At 49.2% G+C, this 24,090-nt stretch overlaps 1 protein-coding gene across 1 annotated transcript; it reads left to right on the top strand.

The window, feature by feature from the left end:
• Window positions 1–3,051: 3,051 nt before the first annotated feature.
• On the top strand, window positions 3,052–14,427 carry C9H10orf99 (chromosome 9 C10orf99 homolog). Its single transcript, XM_025397227.1, has 3 exons — window positions 3,052–3,169; window positions 6,106–6,195; window positions 13,802–14,427. Exons 1-3 carry the CDS (start codon window positions 3,100–3,102, stop codon window positions 13,885–13,887), a joined length of 246 nt encoding a protein of 81 aa, XP_025253012.1. The 5' UTR covers window positions 3,052–3,099; the 3' UTR covers window positions 13,888–14,427.
• The last annotated feature ends 9,663 nt before the right edge of the window (window positions 14,428–24,090 follow it).

Below are 24,090 nucleotides of genomic sequence, written 5' to 3'. Positions count from 1 at the left end.
TAATCTGTGACAAAAAGAGAAAGCCAGTGAGGTGCACCATTGGCCAGTATCTGGCAGTGGGCAATGTCTGAACTGGCTTCCAGGAACCAGGGAGATCCTGAAGTGTTGAACCAGGTACTGGCATCTTCCCATATGTCCTTCAAGCTAGGAATCAACATCAGTTTTTTTGGTTAGGAGCTCATCCTTAGTCTGGGTGCTGTGACTCACACCTGTAATCCCAGCACTTTGGGAGGCCGAGGCAGGTGGATCACCTGAGGTCGGGAGTTCGAGACCAGCTTGACCAACATGGAGAAACTCTGTCTCTACTAAAAATACAAAATTAGCCAGGCATGGTGGCACATGCCTGTAATCTCAGCTACTCAGAAGGTTGAGGCAGGAGAATTGCTTGAACCCAGCAGGAAGAGGTTGTGGTGAGCCGAGATCGTGCCATTGCACTCTAGCCTGGGCAACAAGAGTGAAACTCCGTCTCAAAAAAAAAAAAGAAGAAGAAGCTCATCCTTATTAAGGCAAAGGACAGGTGGGCACCACATCACAAGGGCAGACACAGTTCTGTGCATGACACAAAATTCACATTTTTTTCTTTTTTTTCTTTTTCTTTTTCTTTTTGAAACAGGGTCTCACTCTGTCGCCCAGGCTGGAGTGCAGTGGCACGATCTTGGCTCACTGCAACCTCCGACTCCCGAGTTCAAGAAATCTCAGCTTCCTGAGTAGCTGGGATTACAGGCACATACTACCACGCCCAGCTAATTTTGTATTTTTAGTAGAGATAGGGTTTCACCATGTTGGTCAGACTGGTCTCCTGACCTTGTGATCCACCCACCTCAGCCTCCCAAAGTGCTGGGATTACAGGTGTGAGCCACCCTTTGGGATTACAGGTGTGAGCCACCGCGCCCAGCCAAAATTCACACTTTTTCTTCAGCCAGGGACAACCCCCAACCCATGCTCAACAACATGGAAATAACCTCCCACGCATCTTAGCATTCTCATTGCTGGAAGGGAATTTGCATGCTCCTCAATTCTTATATCCTCTAAGCATTGGGCTGCATTGCCTCCTCTTGCCCAAGTCTGACCTCCCGGATGACAGCTTCCAGATGGGCAGGTGTCACAGTGGACCTTCAGCACACCCAAGACATTGCAGAGCTCTGCACTGCTCACAGCTGACCAGAGAGGCTCAACCAGGCATAAAGGTGCAACTGGTTCACATGGCCTGCCCCAACTCACAGGGATTCTGCCCATGATTTGCCGTGGGCTCAGGTCTTGAGTTTCCAGGAGCTCACCATCCAGTGGGAAACAGCAGGCTGAGGTAAAGGTCATAGCATGCATTAACACTACCTGTACCGGGGCCAGGGAAGGCTTCAAGGTAGGGAGATTCTTGAGCTGGGGCTGGAAGGATGAGTAGCGCTGGTTTGGGAGTGGAGGTTTGAGAGCAGCCCAGGCAGAGGCTCATCAGGGTGCATGGGAAACATCCTCATTTCTCCCAAAAAATATTCCTCCTACCCACCATCTCTCATAGGCCCAGGGGCTCTGGATCCTCTGACACCATCTGAGACCAGAGCCTAGCAAGTGTTCAGGCACCCATGCACTATTATTAAAGGGAACTCAGACCCGCTATGATGGAAAAGGAGCCCAAAGCACTCCTGGAATCAGTCTCTACCTGGCTAAAGGACCCCCGGCCTCCCTTTTGCCAGTCTGATTCTTCTGCTGGTCCAGGAAGCCACCATGACCTGACCTACCATGCCAGGCCATCCCCCACCCAATCTCAGTCCAGCTCTGCAGAGCGTCCCCTCCCTCCCCCACCATCTGACTGAGCAACCTACCTCCCCTTCCTTCAGTATAGACAGCACTTACAATGCTGTGAGACAGTCACTCATCTGCACAGCTTCCTCCACCAACAGGAGCTCCTTGAGGCGAGGCTCAGTGTCTTCTGTGTCCCTGGAGCCAAGCGCACGGCTCAGCCCAGGTCACATGTCCAGTGAATGGCTGGCGTCTGAGTCTCCTGCACCTGTGGTCAGACTTTCCCCATGCCTGCCCTGGGCAGAGGCTCCTCTCCTCCAGGCCTTATTCAGTGTGATCCTGTACTTGAAGTGCCTTCTCATTTCATCACTGTCTTAAACATCAAAGTCCAGCCGTGGCCTCACCTCCTTTAAGAGCTGTGTGAACAGCCGGGCGCGGTGGCTCAAGCCTGTAATCCCAGCACTTTGGGAGGCCGAGACGGGCGGATCACAAGGTCAGGAGATCGAGACCATCCTGGCTAACACGGTGAAACCCCGTCTCTACTAAGAAATACAAAAAACTAGCCGGGCGAGGTGGCAGGCGCCTGTAGTCCCAGCTACTCGGGAGGCTGAGGCCAGAGAATGGCGTGAACCCGGGAGGCGGAGCTTGCAGTGAGCTGAGATCCGGCCACTGCACTCCAGCCTGGGCTACACAGCGAGACTCCGTCTCAAAAAAAAAAAAAAAAAAAGAGCTGTGTGAACACCTTGATGCAGATGGCTTCTCATACATGCCTCATACAGGCTTGTAAGAGAGATAGTCCTGTGCCCATTTCACAGATGGGAAGCCGATCCAAAGACATTCAAGGACAAGTTTGAGGTCACACTGCTAAGTGGCAGAGCCAGGACTCAAACCCAGGTCATCTGACTCCAGGGCCTGTGCTCCCTACATCTCATTGGTTACTCAAGGCTCATCCTTGGATGAGAACCTGCAAGGGTTTTATGATCCTTTTCCCAGACACAGCTGAGGAATGAGCAGGAAGAGCTGCATTTGATAGGATGATTCCTGACACTAAAAGTTAACGTTCAACTCTAGACAGTGGCTTTTCCTGGACAGTTGTTTCCTGCTCTCACCACTGAAGCCAGTGCTGAAACCTCTCTGGGCTGGGCATTTACAGCTTTCTGTGTTACAGGTTACTAACTGCATCTCGAAAGGCTGGTTTTCCTCTTGGGAGGGGCTGACTTCACCGTTTAGGAGAATTGCAAGGCTACCAGGGCCCTGCCCATTGGGAAACGCCTCTCTCTGACTCTATAAATGTCCAAGGTGGCCCCAAGGAGGACTTCTGCAGCACAGCTCCCTTCCCAGGACGTGAGAGTCTGCCTTCTCACAATGAGGCTTCTAATCCTTTCCAGCCTGCTCTGCATCCTGCTTCTCTGCTTCTCCGTCTTCCCCACAGAAGGTAGGGCAGCCCCCAGGGTGCAGGTCCCTGAGCAGGATTTCAGCATCTGGGAAGACTCTGATCAGGAATTGTTGGAAGGCAGGCCTTGGCAGGCAGTCCTGAGCCCTGGAAAGACGGGCTCTTGCTCCTGAACCTATAGGTTTGGGGTTCAGAACTGCCCGCAGGTGGCATGGGGGCTCCATTCACAGCCCCTGTACCCCCAAATACATACCCAGCCTAAGTAAAGTGGTGTATTCACCATGCAAACACATATACAAAACCTCTCAGCTAGATTATTGTGCCTACCTATCTAGCTATCTACCTATTGTGTCCTACCTATCTAGAATTTCTGGAGCCACTCTCTTGTACTTGTACTTGTATCATGCTTGGAGCAGAGTAAATCAGTGTTGGGCAAATGAATACATTAATTAGTAGACCATCTAAGTCTGAACATCCCAAAACCTCATGAACAGAAAATATCCATGAGCAACTGGAATGAAGGTGTGTGTGGTGGAGAGGTGGGGTATGTTTACGCATGTTTAGAAGAAGGGGACACCATCTTTTTACCTCTATAAATATGAATATTTAGCTCTGTTGCCTTTCTTTCTTTCTTTCTTTCTTTCTTTCTTTCTTTTTTTCTTTCTTTCTTTCTTTCTCTCTCTCTTTCTTTCTTTCTTTTTTTTTAGAGATGGAGTCTTGCTCTGTTGCCCAGGCTGGGGTGCAGTGGCGCGATCTCGGCTCACTGCAAGTTCTGCCTCTTGGGTTCATGCCATTCTCCTGCCTCAGCCTCCCAAGCCTGACTAATTTTTGTACTTTTAGTAGAGACGGGGTTTCACCATGTTGGCCAGGCTGGTCTTGAACTCCTGACCCCATGATCCATCCACCTCCGCCTCCCAAAGTGCTGGGAATACACGTGTGAGCCACCTCGCCTGGCTGCCTTTCTTGATTCAGATAGCTGAGTGTTTCAATACTTTTCTCTTGTCTAACCCTCTAGAGACTGCCTACACTTGTTTTTTGTTTTAGTGGTTATGGTTATTTAAACTTTTTGGTGGGGGGAGCTGGAGCTATAGAAATATATAAGGAGAAGAAAAACACTCATAATTCCATGATTCAAGAGTAGCCATGTTCAACATTTTGTTTATTTCCTTGCATGTAGAATTTTAAAAACTTAATTGATGTACCTCTGTATGTTTAAGGTTATATCTTTTTTATTTATCACTATATATATTGTTATAATCACCCAAAATACTTATGATTGAAGATATTCTGGAAGCATTTACAACACAGTGTCAGCAGCAGCCATCTCTGAGTAGTGGGATTATAACAAGTGTTTGTTTTACAAAGTTTCTGCAATGAAAATGTGCCACATATATAACAAGGAAAACAGTGATTAGAATTCCTCATAAACACAGCCCATGACATGCAATTTATCAGACCTCTATTTTTGGACATGTTGGAGGTTGCCAGTGATACCCTAGTGACAATTAAATGAGGATAGATATCTTCCCCCATAAAGTTTCCTATCCGTTTAGAACTATCTGTGGCAGATTGTTGAAGTAGCATTAATCAACTGATATTTTCCGGTATAACTTGCTATCAAGTGAATGTACTATGATGAATTTACATGCTTAGACATTTAGATAGTTCACAATTGTGTGCTTTTCTTTTTTTGAAGCAAGATCTTACTCTGGGCCGGGCGTGGTGGCTCAAGCCTGTAATCCCAGCACTTTGGGAGGCTGAGACGGGCGGATCACGAGGTCAGGAGATCGAGACCATCCTGGCTAACACGGTGAAACCCCGTCTCTACTAAGAAATACAAAAAATAGCTGGGCGAGGTGGCAGCGCCTGTAGTCCCAGCTACTCGGGAGGCTGAGGCCGGAGAATGGCGTAAACCCGGGAGGTGGAGCTTGCAGTGAGCTGAGATCCGGCCACTGCACTCCAGCCTGGGCGACAGCGCGAGACTCCGTCTCAAAAAAAAAAAAAAAAAAAAAAAAAGATCTTACTCTGTTGTCCAGGTCGGAGTGCAGTGGCATGACCATGGCTCAATGCAGCCTTGACTTCCAGGGCTCGAGCGATCCTCCCACCTCAGCTTTTCCAGTAACTGGGAAAACAGGTGTGCACCACAATGCCGTGCTAATTTTTAAAATATTTTGTAGAGACAAGGTCTCTCTATGTTGCCCAGGCTGGTCTTGAACTTCTGGACTCAAGCCATCCTCCCACCTTGGCCTTCCAGAGTGCTAGGATTACAGGCATGAGCCACCACACTCAGCCTACTTTACACATTTTAATTATGTGGTAAAAGGTATATGTGTACATAAAATATGTCCTTTATTCAAGCTTATTTTCTTCTTTCTTTCTTTCTTTTTTTTTTTTTTTTTTTGAGACGAAGTTTTTGCTCTTGTTGCCCAGGCTGGAGTTTAATGGCATGATCTTGACTCACCACAACCTCTGCCTCCCAGGTTCAAGCGATTCTCCTGCCTCAGCCTCCCGAGTAGCTGGGATTACAGGAGTGCGCCATCATGCCAGGCTAATTTTGTATTTTTAGTAGAGATGGGGTTTCTTGTTGGTCAGGCTGGTCTCGAACACCCAACTTCAAGTGATCCGCCCGCCTCAGCCTCCCAAAGTGCTAGGATTACAGGAATGAGCCACCACACCCGGCTCAGGCATATTTTCTTAGACTAGATTGCCAAGGGGAGAATTATTATGTCAAAGAAACTACTTATTGGACAGAAACCTGAGAAGGATGTGTTTTGGGGCCATTGTGTCTCTCAACACTGTTATTTCTGAAAAGTAAACCACAACAAGGCCTACCCTTTCCCTGGGACCTCTCATAGCCTGGCTCATCCTGAGTTTCTCCGGATAAATATTCCTGAGCCCTGTGCCTCGGAAGGGGAAGCTCACTCACTCACAGACAAGCCTGCTAAGGACAGTCTCTCTTCCTTTGTGTCCACCTTCAGGGAAGAGGCGTCCTGCCAAGCCCTGGCCAGGCAAGAGAGCCAGGCTCTGCTGCCACAGAGTCCCTAGCCCCAACTTGACAAACCCGAAAGGTAAGTACCCGCACGTCGTCCAGACTGTGGGGGAGAAGTTCTGCAGTGGCCGTGGGACCAGCCACACGTGCTGATCAGCCCCCACCCATGGCTAGCATCAGGCTCTGGCTGGGAGGACATCTTTGTTTTGTTGATTAATTTGATAACTCCCCCCAAAAAGTCAACAAATTAATCATTTTAAACTGAATACATTCTACCATGGAAAGAAAGCAGGGTGCAATTAGAAAACGTTGTGTGGAAACACCCTTACTTTAGGTGGGAGGTGTCTGAGGAGGGTGACATTTATGAGACCTGAACAAAGGCCAGGAGCCTGGCTGAGGACTGTGGAGGTGGGGGATGCAGGCAGAGGAGGCTCAAGGGTGAAGGGCAAGAGGCGGGTATGGAAGACAGAGGGCAACAGAGCTTGTGAGGTGCTCCCAGAAGCTAAGGACCAAGGCTGTCTGTGGACCCTGTGAACCTGAGGCTCAGACCAGCATGCAGGTCACCAGCAGGGCAGTGGGCGTGAGGGTCCAGAGAGCCACAGCTTGGCAGGAGGTAAGGCAGTCCCAGAGATGCCAGCAGGCAGCATCCAGGCTGCATGACCAGGGCGAGGCCCAGAAGAGCAAGGCTGTCCTCTCTCTGAGCCTGGGGGCACTGGGAGGCCTGTGGAGGACAGGCCCAAGCCCAGGAGGGCTGCGGGCACCCAGTTCCCTGCACAGGGGCTCCAGGCCAGGGCAGGCATTCATTGGCGTTGCCCAGCCTAGGTGGAAGAGCCAGGCTGCTGGAGCGTGTGTGAGGCAGGCAGATCTCCAAGGGGAGGCTGTGGAGCCTGAGTCGGACAGCCTGACACCAACCTGGGGCTCCTGCCTGGACTCTGCAGCCCCAGTGCCCTCTCTCAGGAGGCTGAGGAGGTCCCAGCTCCACTTGCTTCTCTGGGACCATGGCCCATGGGGTCCATGACCAGCGCCGGAGCCTCCATGCCTTTCCCACCTACCAAGGGGATGCTCAGCTGTGAGGCAGGGGAAGGACAGAGGGAAGAAGCAAGACAGGAGCAGCCGCAGACCTTCTTCCGGAGATGTTGACATCCTCTTCTTCCAAACTGGAATCACACCCAGCTGGCCAGGGTAAAAATAACCAGCTCTCACACACCTCTTGCTGAACCAGTGCGAGGTGCTAGCCCAGGAAGGATGCAGGGTGAACGCAGGCTGTGGCTCTGCTCCCCCAGTCCCCTGGTTCTGTGAAAGAAGGTGAAAACTTTCCAGAGAGAGGTGAAGGCGAGCCCCAAGAGCTCACACACCCTACCCCTCCTCTTCCTCTCTCTTGCACCGACTGCTCAGAGGCAGGAAGTTGAGGGAGTGTGTGAGCTCCCACCATGCACACACACACAACAAACCCAAACACACAAACACAAATACTACACACATAAGTAGATAACACGCCACACAACCACACACACACACAAATACATGTGCACACAGACTCACACCATTCACTACAGCCGCACAGACACATACACACTACACAACTACACACAGACACACAGCCTATACACACAATACACAGTATAGTGATAGACACATACACACAGCACAAACACACACCACACAACTACACACACAGACACATACTACATGCACTCTACACACACACACCACTCACTATACATACAGACACACGGACACATACACACTACACAAGTCCACACACAGACACACACTATACACACAAACACACTACATGCATATACACACTACACACAATCATACACACATAGACACATGCACACAGCACACGCACGTATACCACACAGACACATACACAAATACGTCTACACACAAACACATACCACACAACTATACACACAAACACACATAAATACGCACAAATATGTAACACTACACAACTATACACACAGACACACACACAAATACATTCACACACAGACACACACCACACGACACACAGACACACAATCACACACACACAAGCACACACACACGCTACACAACTACACACACTACACTCCTATGCTACACACAGCACACACACACTTCACACACAGATGGACAGATATACACCCAAGCACACACAGTGCACAAGAGACGTGGCCAGGTTAACTCCTGTGCAAGTACATGTGCATCCGTTTTGTTTTGTTACTTCGGGAGAATAAATCTAGGTGTGTGGCTCCTGTGCTGAGACTGGATTTCTTTTTGTGTGTATGTTTTTAAAATTCCATTGTAGAAATGTATGAACAACTTAGAACAAGAAGAGCAAAACAAACATATGTATGGGGTCCTTGTCATGTGATCTCATTGAAATCCTTGAGACCACCGTGGGGAGGTCTTGTCACCATTGTATAGATTGGGAAACCGAGACTGAGAAAGAAACTGAGGCAGAGCCAGAAACCAAGATCTTTCCACTTCTTTCCACTACAACAAACTTCTTCCCTATAGACAGAAAGTTTCCTGCAGCCTGTGTATGAAGACATGCGCGCGCAGGCCAGACGGCTGACTTCCCGGAAGGAAACAGCCCTTCTGGGCTGGGATCTCAGCTTCACCGCCCCGCTGGCTGTGTGCCCTGGAGCAAGTCACCCAGCACTGCTAAGCCTCAGTCTCCCTCTCTGTGAAGAGGGAGTGATAATAGAATCTCCTTCACTGGACCATGATGAGCAGTCAGTGGGGTCATGGCTATATAGGACTTGGCATCAAGCCTGCCACACAGTGCCCTGTAAACATGTCCTGCTGTTGCTATGGAGACAGACCCAGCCCTGCCAGGGCTGCTGGCACAGGAGATGAGCAATTCCAACACTGACAACTAAAGCCTGCACGTTCTTGTCCAGGCTTGGTGGTTGCACCTTCTGTCTTATGGACTGATGCTGGGGTTCAACAAGGAGGGAGAAGATGAGTCAGTGTTCCCAGGGTGTTGTGTAAGCAACAGCAGGATTGCTGAGTGTGCCAGGCTCCAGAAATCTGGCCTCGTGTGCTCCAGTTCACTGATGTATGACATAGCCCATGCTTCTGTCTGTAGAAACACAAATTAACTCAGGGTTGCCTGGAGGATGTTCCTGAGCCAACAACAGCAGCTATGACACACACACTTGCTAAATACTGACTACTCCTCATTCTGTGGTGTCTTTCTTGAACACTGCTTTATATCTCAGCACTGTGGTAGGCCCATGGGGATGACAATATGTGGAAGGCCCGGGACTCTGGGTCAATGTGACAAAACCATCTTCGAAAATCAACATGCTAAATGGCTGATTTGCTTCCTGAAGGGGTGGCCTGCCCCTCCACACCTGTGGGCGTTTCTCATTAGGTGGAACGAGAGACTTGAGAAAAGAAATGAGACACAGAAACAAAGTATAGAGAAAGAAAAAGTGGGCCCAGGGGACCGGCGCTCAGCATACAGAGGACCCACGCCGGCACCAGTCTCTGAGTTCCCTTAGTATTTATTGATAATTATCTTTACCATCTTAAAGAAAAGGAACTGGCAGGATAATAGGATCATTATAGGGAGAAAGTCAGCAGTAAGACATATGAATAAAGTTCTCTGTGACATGAATAAGATTACGGAAAAGTGCTGTGCCTTGATATGCATATGTAAACATCTCCATAAACCTTTTTAGTGCATAAAGAGCAGCATTGCGCTAGCAAGTCCCGCCTTTCGCCCTAAGGCGGTTTTCTCCCATCTCAGTAAACAGAACATACAATCCGGTTTTACATCGACATGTTCCATTGCCCAGGGACGGGCAGGAGACAGATGCTTTTCTCTATCTCAATTGCCAACAACCGCCAGGAGGCCTTCTTTCCTCTTGTACTAGTCCTCCTCAGCACAGACCCTTCACGGGTGTCAGGCTGGGGGACGATCAGGTCTTTCCCTTCCCACGAGGCCATATTTCAGACTATCACATGGGGAGAAACCTTGGACAATACCTAGCTTTCCTAGGCAGAGGTCCCTGCGACCTTTGGCAGTGTGCGTGTCCCTGGGTACTTGAGATTAAGAGAATGGTGATGACTTTTAACCAGCAAGCTGCCTTCAGGCACTTGTTTAACAAAGCACACCCTGCACAGCCCCAAATCCTTTAAACCTTGAGTCACCACAGCACATGTCTCTTGCAAGGACAAGGTTGGGGGTAGGGTCACAGATTAACAGCATCTCAAATGCAGAACAAAATGGAGTCTCTTATGTCTACTTCTTTCTATATAGACACAGTAACAGTCTGATCTTTCTTTCTTTTCCCCACAACTGAATTTATTACATTTACCAATTTACTTTAAAAAGACTTTTAAAAAAGTATTTAGAAAATTTATAGCAATCTGTAGAGCAGCTAGTCTTTTTGTTGTTGTTTTTTAAGAAGCAGGATCTTGCTCAGTCACCCAGGCTGGAGTGCAGTGGCACAATCATAGCTCACTGCAGCCTCAAATTCCTGGGCTCCAGTGATCCTCCCTCTTCAGCCTCCCCAGTAGCTGGGACTACAGATGCATGCCATCACACTCAGCTAACTTCTCTATTTTTGTAGAGACAGGGTCTTACTATGCTGCCCAGGCTGGTCTCAAACTCCTGGCCTCAAGCAACCCTCCTGCCTTGGCCTACCCAAAGTGTTTAAAGTACTGGGATTACAGGCATGAGCCACTGCATCTGGCCCGGTTTTTTTAAAAGGAAGTTTCAATGTGCTGACTCTGTTGGCTCTTTACGGGCATCAAGCACTAGCCCCAAGCCCAGGGGCTGCTTAGGCTTAAGCTGGGGTCAGAATGATGGCTGTGAAGGCCCTACCAGCCAGGAAGTGCTATGGTCCTGAAGCCTCAGTCAGGCCACCTTCCTTCTATGCATCCTGGGCCCACTGTGAGGAAGCTATTTGGGAAGACTGGGAGGTCCCGAGGGAAGCCTGGAGCCTGAGAGGCTGCCTAGGTCCTGAGAGCTCCATGCCACCTCCTGTTTTTGAAACCCAGCAAAATGGCTGAGCCCATAGTGGGAGACTCAGGCTGGAAGGGGCACAGCGAGGTTCCTCCCTCACCATAGGGTTGTCTCTGCCTTCAGGAAGGGGCTCGGACTGCATGGACAAATGTTACCCATTGAGGACATGAGGTTTTCAGCAACAACGATACCAGGATGGACATGAGTGCCCAGAAAATAGACCCTTGAAAGGAGGAGGTGAAGAGGACTGGCAGCCCATCCTGCCCAGTGGCTCAATCAGAGGGGCCTCAGACCCGTGGTCTTGCTCCTCGTGATTATATCTGTTAGCCATAGCTACAGAACAACCCACTCCCAATTTTAGTGACCCAAAGCAGTATTTATTATTTTCCATGAGTCTACAGGTCAGCTGGGTATTTCTTCTAGTCTTGGCTGGACTCATTCTTCTAAGATTTGGATAGGCAGCTCTACTGATCTTGGCTGGGTCTCTCATATTTTTGGTGTCTGTGAGTGTAGAATGGTCTTGGTTGGAACAGCTAGCCTCTCCTCCGTGTGGTCCTCCACGCTCCCTGCAGGCGAGCCCAGAATGTTCACATGGTGTCTGCCGAGTTCCACTTATATAAATGGAAACACGTCAGGCCTCTTGAGATATGGGCTCTGAACTTCCCGCCTTCATCTCTACCATATTCACTCTGGCCAAAGCAAGTTTCAAGGCCAGTCCAGATTTTAGGAGCAGGTAAATAGACTCCATATCATGATGGGAGAAACTGCAAAGGAGAGATGGAGAATTGCAACCATATTTGCAACCAGTCAACCACAAAATTTATTATAAGAGCCAGAGAAGATAGTCTTGGGATCTGAGGCGAGGAAAGGAGGTGGAGGAGGATCAGGGGTCAGGAAATCATGTGTCTCCACCAGAAAGGCTGGTGGAAAATGCTCATGAAATGATATTAATGGAAAAGAGTAAGTTATGCTATATATTACTAAGATTATCACTCTGGGAAGATCAAAGCATTTACCAATAGAAAAAAAAAAACAGAAAAACACACCAATATTATCACTTATTTGTGGTTAAGACATGAGTGGATGGATGAATTATAATTAAATGTATTTCTTTGTATAGCTAGTGCTTATATAGCAATTACTAGGTGTGGCACTTACATCCGCTAACTCATTTGATCCTTACAATAATCCTAAAAGTTAGACACTATTACTCTTGTCACTTCTACAAATGAGGGACCAAAGCACAGAAAGGCTAAGTAACCTGTTGCAGGTCCCACAGCCAGTAAGTAAGTGATAGATCCAGGCTTTGAATTCAAATAATCTGGCTCTCTTCAGATTTCATGATCTTAATTACCACACCACATTGCATATAGTAATAATCTGAAAACAGAAGGAGAAAAAAGTAATCTCATGGTCATAACTTAGTAACCCTTCTCATTCATTTGTGTGTCCTTTGCTTTCCATACAAACATGTTTACCTGGTTTTATTTTTTATTAATTATATCTCATTTTTTTCATTTTTCAATTTAAGTCTGAAGCGTTTTTCTTCTTGTTGCTACGCGGTGGTCGTAACCACAGGGTTCTGTCCCCATAAACATTTCCATCATCATGAATTATCATTAATTTTTTATTTTATTATCTATTTATTTATTGAGACAAGGTTTCACTTTGTCACCCAGGCTGGAGTGCAGTGGCTTAATCATGGCTCACCACAGCCTCGACCTCCCAGGCTCAGGTGATCCTTCCACCTCAGCCTCCTGAGTAGCTAGGACCACAGGTGTGCACCCATGCCCGGCAAATTTTTGTATTTTTGGTAGAGATGGTGTTTCATCATGTTGTGCAGGCTGTTCTTGAACCCCAGGGCTTAAGTGATCCACCAGTCTCAGCCTCCTGAAGTGCTAGGATTACCAGTGTGAGCCACTGCGCCTGGTCAAATTATCATTACTAATGAACAAGTTCTCTATTATAGGATATTCAGATTGTTTCCAAGTATTTTTTTTTCTGCAATTAAAAACAAAACTATGGGCCAGGCATGGTGGCTCATGCCTGTAATCCCAGTACTTTGGGAGGCTGAGGCAGGAGGACAACTTGAGGCCAGGAGTTCGTGACTAGGCTAGGCAACATAACGAGACTCCTATCTCTCTTAATAAAAAAAAAAAAAAAAAAAAAAAAAACAAACAAACAAAACAAAACAAAACAAAACAAAACCTATAAAGAATAGTTTAATGCATGCAGCTTTTTCTTTCTTGTGGATGATTCTTCCCATAAATGGGACTGGTTTGTCAAAAGATGCAAATGTAGTTTTGGGACACATTGCCTGGCATGTGCCATCTGGAAGGAGACAGCCAGGGGGCCCAAGGGCACACATCCATGTGCAGACCCTCCTACCAGAGTCATTAGACACAGGCCTCCCAGACCCGAGGCTCTTAGGTGGGCTCCACTTAGGATCAGCCACCTTCTCTTCATCTTCTACCAATCAATTAGATTCCCTTTGATGGGACTGAAATAACCTGGGCTGGTCATGTTTGCCATGAAAAGCCACTCCTAGGCCTCTACGGAAAAGGATAAGATCTAATTCTTGCCTTGATTTTTTTTTTTTTAATGTGTTTGAAAATGCATCTTAATTGTGTTTTCCTCTCTCTCCCCCCAACCTGGCTCTGACCTTGCCACCTTCCTGTCCTTGTCCCTCTTGTCTACTCATTGCTCCTCCCAGGACATCATGTGAGACTCTGCAAACCATGCAAGCTTGAGCCAGAGCCCCGCCCTTGGGTGGTGCCTGGGGCACTCCCACAGGTGTAGCACTCCGAAAGCAAGACTCCAGACAGCGGAGACCCTCACACCTGGCACCTGAGGTACCCAGCAGCCTCCTGTCTCCCCTTTCAGCCTTCACAACAGTGAGCTACAATGTTGGAGGGCTTCATCTTGGGCTGCAAGGACCCTGGGAAAGTTCAAGAACTCCATGTCCTTGTCTCAGTTGTGCCATCAACTTTCAGAGCTATCATGAACCAACCTCAGCCACAGGGCCTCAGTCGCCACCATGCGGGTCTGTCTAGTGCAAACAGGCGAGCATTCCACCATGACTGGTCACAGCTACACATCCAGAGACCATCAATCCTGCTAGGGTGCAGGGTAGCCAGCACCCAAGGGTGGCTGACTAAGACTGCAGAGTCTCCTCCATCTTCGGGTCCATTCAGCTTCCTGGCATTTAACCACCAGCATCCCCCCCAAGAAATCCCTTTGGACTCCCCAAGAAATCCCTTCCTAGCCTCCCAACATGAGTCTGCTGGAAAGAACACCCAAACAAACAAGTAATAAATAAATAAATGAACTCAATGCAGACACATCCTTGTTTGACAAGGTCAGTGATAGAGCCTGAGGCACAACTTTCTGCTAGAACAAACCTGTCCCTAAAGCCTTCCCTGCAGGCCACTCTTGGCCACAACACAATGTAACTATGTGAGGAGCAGGGACAGAGTCCCTGGGTCCGGCACATCAGGGCTCGAAGCCCTGCCCTGCTAACGGTGTTTTGTGTGAGCTGAGCATGTTGGGTCTTTTCTAGAAAACAGATTACAGGACCTACTTAGAGGGCAAATAGCCAGGTGTGAAGTGCCCACAAAGGGCCTGGCACACCGAGGGACTTGGTTCAGGGAAATCCTTGCCTCTCCTTCCCCATCCTGGGGGAGGGTGTTTATGCCCACGGTGAACACAGCGCTGCAGGGCTGAGGCTCAGAGAGCACAGATGGCTCAGGTCTGAGCAGCTTATCTCTCAACAAAGCTCCCTTCTAATCCGATTCTCACAGCAAGGTTGGAAGCCCCATCGCTGCACCCTCCACAGCCGCGTAGGAGAACGCCAGGCCCCCTCTGGGCTGATGGGCAGAGGTTCCCTGGCCCAGGGCTCTGGGGACAGTGGTACCCAGGGCAAGTCAGAGTCTGTCTTGTCACAGGCCAGACTTTTCACATCCCTTCCGTATGTTCCACTCTCAGGCTCACTCATTCACTCACTTGTTCCCAGGCTCTGCAGTACTGTGTTCACCACGGGCATAAACACCCCTTCAGGTGGAGCAGGGGAGGCGGGGACTTCCCTGAACCCAGCCCCTCTGTGCTCCAGGCCCTTTGCTGCACTTCACACCTGCCTACTTGCCCTCTGAGCAGGTCCTCTAATCTCCATGTTCATCTATCCCGGGGTAGTAATTGTCAGGCCCTGAGCTGGATTCTGAGGCTCGGAGATGAACAAATATGGTCCCTGATGTCTGAGAGGCAATCATTTGTTCCACAAAGTTGTGGGCACCCAGGTAAGAACAGAGGGCTGGGACTGTAGGAGAAGGAGTGGAAGATGAGAGGGAATGCAAAGACTGCTCAAACTTAGCAGAGGCCAGCCAGAGAAGGGGCGCAGGGTGTGTGTGTGTGTGTGTGTGTGTGTGTGTGTGTGTGTGTGTGGTGTGCAGAGGGGTGTGGAGGACATGGGAGGTGTAGGGGGGTTTGTGTGGTGTATGTGGTGAATGGTGTGTGTGTATGGTGTGCAATGTGTGTGTGTGATGTGTATGTGAGGGTATAGGATGTGTATATGTGATGTGTGTGTGATGTGTGCTGTGTGTGTGACAGTATGGACTTTGTGGTGTGTGTGCAATATGTATGTCTCTAGCGTGTGTGTAGTTTATACAGTGTGTGTGATGTGTGTTGTGGATGTGTGGTAGATGGTGGATGCGTGGTTTGCAGTATGTATGGTATGTGTGCATGTGGCATGTGTGATGTGTGGTGTGTGGTGTATGTGTGTAATGTGTTGTGTATTGTGTTGTGTGTGGTGTGTGTGATATGTGGTGTATGGTTGTATGTGTGGTGTGTGTTTGTGATGTGTATGATGTGTGGTGTGTGTGATGCATTTGTATGGTGTGTGGTTTGTGTGTGGGTTATTTGTGTGTGTGTGGACGGTGTGTGGTGTTTGTGTGATGCGCGTGTGTGTTGGGGCATGTGGTTTGTGTGTGTGTGTGGTGTATGTGTGCTGTATGGTGGATGTGTGGTTTGTGGATATTGTTTGTGGTATGTATGGTGTGTGTGTGGCATGTGTGATGTGTGGTGTGTGTGGTGTATGTGTGTAATGTGTGTGGTGTGTTGTGTGCGTTGTGTGTGATGCAGTGTGTGAATGTGGTGTGTGGTTGTGTGTGTGATGCATTTGTGTGGTGTGTTTGTGTCTGTGGTGTCTGTGTGATTGTGTGTGTGTGTGTGTTGGAGTGTGTGGTGAGGGGTGTGTGTGTGTGGTGTGTGTGTATGTGTGTGTTGGGGTGAAGTAAGGATGTAGCAAGGGCCAGGCAGGAAGCATGAGTGTTGAAGGAGAAGTCAGCAACTGGACAGCAGCATCAGGCAAAAGGGAAGCAGAGGGTTCAGCCAGGACCTAGGGAAGGGCCTGGAAAGTTCTCAATGTTTGGGGTTTATCTTGAGAGCAATGAAAAACCAGAGATTCAGTAAGCAGGAGAGAATGCCATGAGAGAGGGCCATTAAGAGACAGAAGGAAGGGAGCTGAGGCAGGGGTGGCAAGTATGGCACCAAGGGCCAAGGTTGGGGTGTTCAGAACAGCAGTGGAGAGGCTTTGGAGACGTGTTAGCTGCGGGGCTAACACGTCCACACTGGGAACTCCGTGCTGTGTCAGACCCTCACCAGGAACTCCTTTGGCAAGGTGGATCACCTAGCAGCAATGCAAGAGCTGGCCATTTCTGTGTCCTTCTCTCCCTTCTCTCTTCTCCACCCCAAGCCCAAAAAGTAAAGAAAAAACCCACAGACAAAAAAAATTAAACATGTGTGCTAGAGAGTCAACCAAAAGGAAGACTCAAAGGCCGTGTGCCCCACTGATGAGCTGACCTCCTTCTGGGAACCATGGAGAGGAAGGGGAGCAAGAGTTCTAGAAGCCTCAGCCTCTGTGAGGGGTGCAGGTGAGGAAGACCAGATATTTAATACACACGAATAAAAGGAAGACACAGCCTGGCCTGTGAGAAAGAAGGAGCACCTTCTCTGAGGGCCAGGATTGCAGGGTCACGGCTGTGAGCCACTCACAGTGAAATTGTGCTGCAAAGAGGCTGGCCTTGGGCCGTATGAGCTGTATGAGCAGCGACTCCAAGACCCCAAGAGGCCCTCAAGGGACACCAGCCCTTCAAAACAGCCTAGGTCAAAGGTGAGAACATAAAAGGAGCAGAAGACCCTGCACCTGCTCCACCCCAGCCTGTCCTATCTGTCCTTCTGAGGAGGGACGGAAAGCCTGTGATGGGTTCCCAGGCCAACAGAGATGCTCATGCAGAGCTAGAGGGCCGTGGCTCCTTGGGAGCAGGTGCTGCTTCCCTTAGAAATGCCAAAAACTTTCCTTCCCACTCTCACTGACCACCTTCAAAACTTGCAACATGCAGCTAGGCGCGGTGGCTCACACCTGTAATCCCAGCACTTTGGGAGGCCGAGGTGGGCAGATCATGAGGTCAGGAGATAAAGACCATCCTGGCTAACACGGTGAAACCCTGTCTCTACTAAAAATACAAAAAATTAGCCGGGCGTGGTGGCGGGTGCCTGTAGTCCCAGCTACTCAGGGGGAGGCTGAGGCAAGAGAATGGCAGGAACCCGGGAGGTGGAGCTTGCAGTGAGCTGAGATCACACCACTGCACTCCCTTCTGGGTGACAAAGCGAGACTCCGGCTCAAAAAAAAAAAAAAACTTGCAACATACACTTTTAATCTTTCTCAGCAACTGCTTGAACCCAGGAGGCAGAGGTTGCAGTGAGCTGAGATCACACTGTTGCACTCCAGCCTGGGCAACAGAGCAAGACTCCTTCTCAAAATAAATAAATAAGTAACTTTCTCAGCAGTGGAAGAATTTCGCTCTCAAAGGGAGGTTGAGACTAAAGGTAAACTCTTGTGAATAACATTTTTTCCAGCTTGGAGAGAAAACCCAAACATCTGGAAGTGGCTTTAAAATAATAAAACTGGAATTCTTATGTTGCCCTGGTTGACTCTTGAAGAATCTAGACCAGTTTGCAGGTTACAGTACCACCAATAGAGGACGTGTACAGTCTCCATGGCAACTAAAGGGGTCCATATTCCCTGAAAGGGTGGGACACTGCTATAATTGATACAGCATGAGCTTCAAAATCAGCTTTGGGCTCATATGATGATATGATGGCTCTGTCATACACCCACTTTGTGACATTGGGGAGGTCAGATAACCTCTCAGAGTTTCTCCCCATCTGTAAAATGAGGCTAAAACTGTCTATCGCACCTCCCAGCTCATCTCTGGGCAAATAGCCAATGGTAAACCACCTTCTGGAGCCCTGCAGGGGCCATACCCTGGCCAGTTAATGCTCACACAGTGACTCCCCTTACTGACTCTGCGGCATTTTCCCTGCTTTGGGAGCATAGGTGTGTCCAGGGCTCAAGTCTGGTCTCCCCAGCCATGGCTGGACCTTGCCCATTTACTAGGAGCCTGGTAACATGTAGGTGGCTCTAGAAGCAATGAGCAGACTCATGCTATCAACAGCTCCATCTCAGGAAGAGGTCTTTGGCACTCATCTGCTCTTTAACCTCAGTTAAACTACACTGTCCCTCAGGATATGCAAAGTTCAACCAGAATGTGGGGGACGGTGTCAAATTATAAAATGTTCACTCTGAGAAGTCCCTTTCCACATTAAATGCAAGAATTTCAACTCAATGTTTAAATATGCTGTGAATGTAAACATTTATATATGTGCCATAGTCTCCACCACTCCCTATTGCCTTTCACCCAGCCATTTCACACATTTCCATTTCCTGCCTGGTTCAGCAGGGATTTTCAGTGTATACCCCTGGTCGCTCCACTCTGCCAATTTATGGATGGATGGATAAGGAGCATGACAAAGGTCACGACCAGGAACCAACGCTTATGACATTGTCAGATGTCTCTTCATTCATTCATTCATTCATTCATTCATTCATTCATTCAATGTTCCTCTATTTGGCTGGGCACAGTGGCTCACCCCTTTAATCCCGGCACTTTGAGAGGCTGAGGTGGGCGGATCATCTGAGGTCAGGAGTTCAAGACCAGCCTGGCCAACATGGCGAAACCCCATCTCTACTAAAAATACAAAAAAATTAGCCACGCGTGGTGGCGCACAGTTACTCGGGAGGGAGAGGTATGAGAATCACTTGAACTTGGGAGGTGGAGGTTGCAGTGAGCAGAGATCATGCCACTGCACTCCTGCCTGGGTGCAGAGCCAGACCTCGTCTCAAAAAAAAAAAAAAAAAAAACTCTCTCTCTCTCTCTCTCTCTCTCTCTCTCTCTCTCTCTATCTATTGCTCTATTCATTCAGCCAGTCAATAATAAAATAATTACCCATTGAGGACCTACTTTGTGCCAGACCCTATGCTAATGCTGAAACACACTATGAATGAAACACAGCCTCTTCCCTGGTGCACAGCCTTCTAGGGGAGACACACAAGCAGACTGCACAAAATACTTTTTCTGTTTTTTTTTTAAAGACAAGGTCTTACTGCACTCACTCTGGAGTGTAGTGGTGCAATCATGGCTCACTGCAGCCTCAACCTCTCAGGTTCAAGCAGTCCTCTCATCAGCCTCCCGAGTAGCTGGGACTACAGGTGTATGCCATCACACACAGCTAATTTCTTTTTTTTTTTTTTTTTTGGTAGAGACAGGTTTTCATGGTGTTGCCCAGGCTGGTCTTAAACTCCTGGGCTCAAGTGATCTGCCCACCTCGGTCTTCTAAAGTGTTGGGATTACAGGCGTGAGCCACTGAGTCAGGCCTACTAAAGTCTTTTAAAGGCTCTGTTGAGGTTCCAAATAAGGAGCAGTTCTGCTTGGAGGCAGAGGTATGCTGGGAAAAAGAACTTTCTGGAAAGAGAGAGATCCTTCGATGTATTCCTCTACTCAGGCTCAGCCATGTGGCAGGCTGAGAAAGCACAGGAGACTACTGTAGGAAGGAAACAGGCAAAGTCAGGGTTAGAGGAGGCTCTGCCCACCCATGTGAATGCCCATACAAGCCAGGAGTCACAGTCAGTGGGCAAAATGGTTACTGGAGCCACTAACCTATTAGATGGGTGTAAGGAAACAGGTGGCACCACAGAGTCCCTCAGTTAAAGAGATAGGCAAGGTCTCAGACAGATAAGAAAGGGACCCCATCTTCATGTCAGAGGAAACTGAGGTAGCCACTCTACACCTGGCCTGGGTACAGCAAGGGGGCAGAGGAAGTCACATGTCACAGTAGATGGGTATCCAGCCTCCCCAGGCACACTGAGCCCACAGCTGAGCTAGTAACATCAGAGCACACTGCTGTGGGGCGGGACTCCCAATTTCCAGCCAGGGGAGGACATCCTGGCCCAGACCTGCAGAGGAGAGTCTTCAGGACCTCACCTGGACTGGGACAGTACCTGACGGAATTGTATCCAGAGACAGTAGTATGTCCAGTACACAGTTGACACATCCAGGCCTACTCAGAAACCCTGACCCTATTCCGTCAAGCTCAGTACCAAACTCTGCCTTGGGCCAGGACTTTCTTATCATGAGCAATCACTTTGTTGAAACTTTGGACAGAGCAGCTCAGGATGCCAACACACCAGGACAGAGGTCGGTCTGTCAAATGGTCTCACCGTCACTGTCTCAGACTGCTGAGGCAGAAGCAGGGCACTAGAGACCTACTGCGACTGTCTACCCGACTTGCTCCCTCCTCATATTGTCAGGAAATGAGCCTGAATCGCAGGCACCTGCTGCTCACCACATCCTCAGTACCAGATGGAGCCTGGAAGGCACCTGGCCCAACTGCTGTCAGTGCAGGTATGCACGTGTGTCTATGTGTGGAGATAAGACGTGAGTGGATTCACACATTGTTGGATATGTGTGTATGTGTGTACAAATGGGGCTATGACTCGTGTGTATGTTTGTGGGCAGCTGTGTGAATTCGTGTCTATGCACAAGGGCAAGGGACTTTGGGTTGGCACACTCAGGTAGATCAGATAAAGGCAAAGACATGGATGTACACGTGAGCCTGAGTTGGCATATTGGCAGACTTAGAACACATGCATGCTCAGGCTAACAGCTGACATGAGCTTTCTTGCTTACCAATAGCTGGAGCAGCTGCCATAAATCCACCAGAGGAAGAGCTGTCAGAAGCTGACTTTAAGATGACACTACCACTTTAAGATGTGGTACTGCACTGCAGGTACCATGGCAGGGAGGTCCCAGGAGACAGGGAGCTCACCACTCTTCAGGGGTGATGGGCATTTGCAAGACTGGGTGACTGGTGTCCCTGAGGCTGCCCAGGCTCTGTAGGTGACAGCCAAGTCCCATGTCTCATGACAGATGAGTCCTACTGAGCCTTGACAAACCAAGACCCTCCACACTGCAAGGTCAAGATCAGGGTCCATGGTGAGAATCACCATAAAGAGCTGCTGTTTTCCCAGGTCCTTAGGTGATTTGAGGACAGGGTTGTATCTAGGGTGACTGCCAAATACCAGGTTACCCTAGGCTTTGCTGGTTTTAGCATTGAAAGTCCTGCATCCCTGGAAACCCTCAGTCCCAGGCGAACTTGGGCAGCTGGTCACGTTAGCAGATCTAAACCCAGTACAGCTGAAAGAAGCAGCAGGAGCTGGAGTGGGGGGTGTGGAGGGTCTTTCTCAGAAAAGAATAGAAGTCAGATGTAATGGTGCTGCCTGTATTCCCAGCTGCTCAGGAGGCTGAGGCAGGAGAGTCTTTTGATCCTAGGAGTTCAGGACCAGCCTGGGTAACATAATAACACCCCATCTCTAAGAAGAAAGAAGAAGAAAATACAAAGCAAAATACAAAACTGGGGCTCTGGAAGGAATGTGTGATGTGTAAGTGAGAGGCCCAGAAGCTGAAGCTTCAGTAGCTTCAAGATCATCTACTTCTGCCATGAAAAGGGTTTGAACTGGGCAGGCACAGTGGCTCATGCCTGTAATCCCAGCACTTTGGGAGGCCCAGGTGAGTAGATCACCTGAGGTCAGGAGTTTAAGACCAGCCTGGCCAACATGGTGAAACCCCGTCTCTACTATAAAAAAAAAAAAAAAGAAAAAAAATTTGTTGGGCATGGTGGCGTGCATCTGTAATGCCAACTACTTGAGAGGCTGAGGCAGGAGAATCACTTGAACCCAGGAGACGGAGGCTGCAGTGAGCCAAGATCGTGCCATTGCACTCCAGCCTGGGTGATCGAGTGAGACTCCGACTCAAAAAAAAAAAAAAGAGTTTGAACTTTGTTTGGAGCCAACCCAAACTGTATGTGAATCCAAGCTCTGCACCTCAGAGAGGGAAAGTCACTTGCTTGGACTCACACAGCCAATGAGGACATCTCCTTCCTCTGTAAAGCAGACAAAATCACATTGGGAGAGTGGTGCGGGTCAAATAAGATAATATGGGAGAATATGCGTAGGCACATATGGCGTGTAGGCTACTCCTTCCCCTTCCCTCTCCAGTGCATGGCTGTTGACTGAGGAAATGGAGGAGAGAGAAATCAACAGCCCTAGATTGGTGAGGAGCAGGGCTAACAGGACCCAGGAAAAGCTGGCTCTTCTCAGCACACCAAGACATCTTGGCTCTGCCTCTGGCTCCTGGGAAACCCACAGCAAGCCTAAGTCTCCACATCCCTATATCGGACTTGCAGAATACTTGCCTTAGCTTTGTCCCAGCACTTTGTGAAGCAGATTCAGAAATGTCTGTGCAATTTAAAGTGTGTCTTTTCAGCAAAAGAGCCAAGCCCGAGGAGACTCAACAAGGGTTTTGGCCAATTAGGCCTGAGAACTGCTGCACATTCTAAGACCATTGATTCATCTTCCTTCTTCTCTGCAAATCCCTGACCCTTGCTCACAGTAGATCAGGTAGGGCTAGACCAAGGGATGGGGGGTGCTCTGTTCCCTCAAAGGCCCCTGGCAGGGAGACGGGGGAATGCTGAGACCTCAGCTGTGGAGACCTCTCCCAGGATCCCAGGAGCATACAGAAGAGGGGTCTCCTCTATCTGAGAACACATCCACCCAAGGGCATCCTGGGAAGTGACCTGGCTTGGGCTTGAAGTGACCACCCTGCACCCCCCCCATAAATGGCCCAACCAAGAGAAGGAGGACAGGCTGCATTTCCAAGCACCCTCCAGTGTCACAGCAGGAGAATGAGGGTCTAGCCCAGGGAGTTTTACCAGCAGCCAAAAAGCTTCCTGGGCTTACCTGTGTCTTCAAGTTATCAGCATCCAGGACCCCAATAGCAGTGCCTTGCTTTGTGTAAATATCCTCCAGAAATGAGATCTCACGCCTCTCAGGCAGTTCAGATCTACTTTGGCCAGCTCTGTGCAAGTCTGTCCTAAGATGGGGCTTGACTCTGCCTTCAGGCCCTTCACTCTTCCTTGGAAGGTTTGAAGAGTGGGTCAGCTGCCCCTTCATGGTCCCAGACTGGGCACTGACTGGGGATGGGGAGCAGAACTGCCTCTCACCCTGGTGGAGACTCGAGGGTCCTCCCTGCTGCCCACCACACAGATCAGACCCTTTGGGAGAGGTGGTCCAGCCTCGGGAACACAGCAGGAATGGGTTGAGATCACAGAGAGGGGGTCCTGATAACCCCTCACCATCTGCTGCCCACTCATCACCCTTTCTCTTTGCTTTGGTCTCACGCCGCTCATGGAACCTGCTTAGACTGCTAAGGCAAGGCCCTCCCGGTCGCTCCACTAACTTTTCTTCTGGAATGCTTAGCTCAGAGAGGATGGCTAAGCCCCTGAAAGTCACAGAGGAAGTTCATGAGAAAAGAAAACTCCCATGAAGCCCAAGCCCCACCAGGACTTAGGGACCCTGGGAAAGCCCAATTTTCCAGCGCCCTCCTCAGGACAACTTGGGGGAAAGACACTCCACTCCTCCACGGTGTCCTGTTCTGCACTGGGGACCCCGCCAAGGGGGCGTGGTGGGCGGGGAGTCCTCTTGTCACGCCCTCCTGCCCCCGCCCGCGGTTGGGAGCCTGTCTCTCCGCTCTGCACCGCTAATTGGTCTTGTCA

This window comes from Theropithecus gelada, chromosome 9 (assembly GCF_003255815.1).
Source record: "Theropithecus gelada isolate Dixy chromosome 9, Tgel_1.0, whole genome shotgun sequence".
Lineage (NCBI taxonomy): Eukaryota > Metazoa > Chordata > Mammalia > Primates > Cercopithecidae > Theropithecus > Theropithecus gelada.
This window is presented reverse-complemented; position numbering and strand designations above follow the sequence as displayed.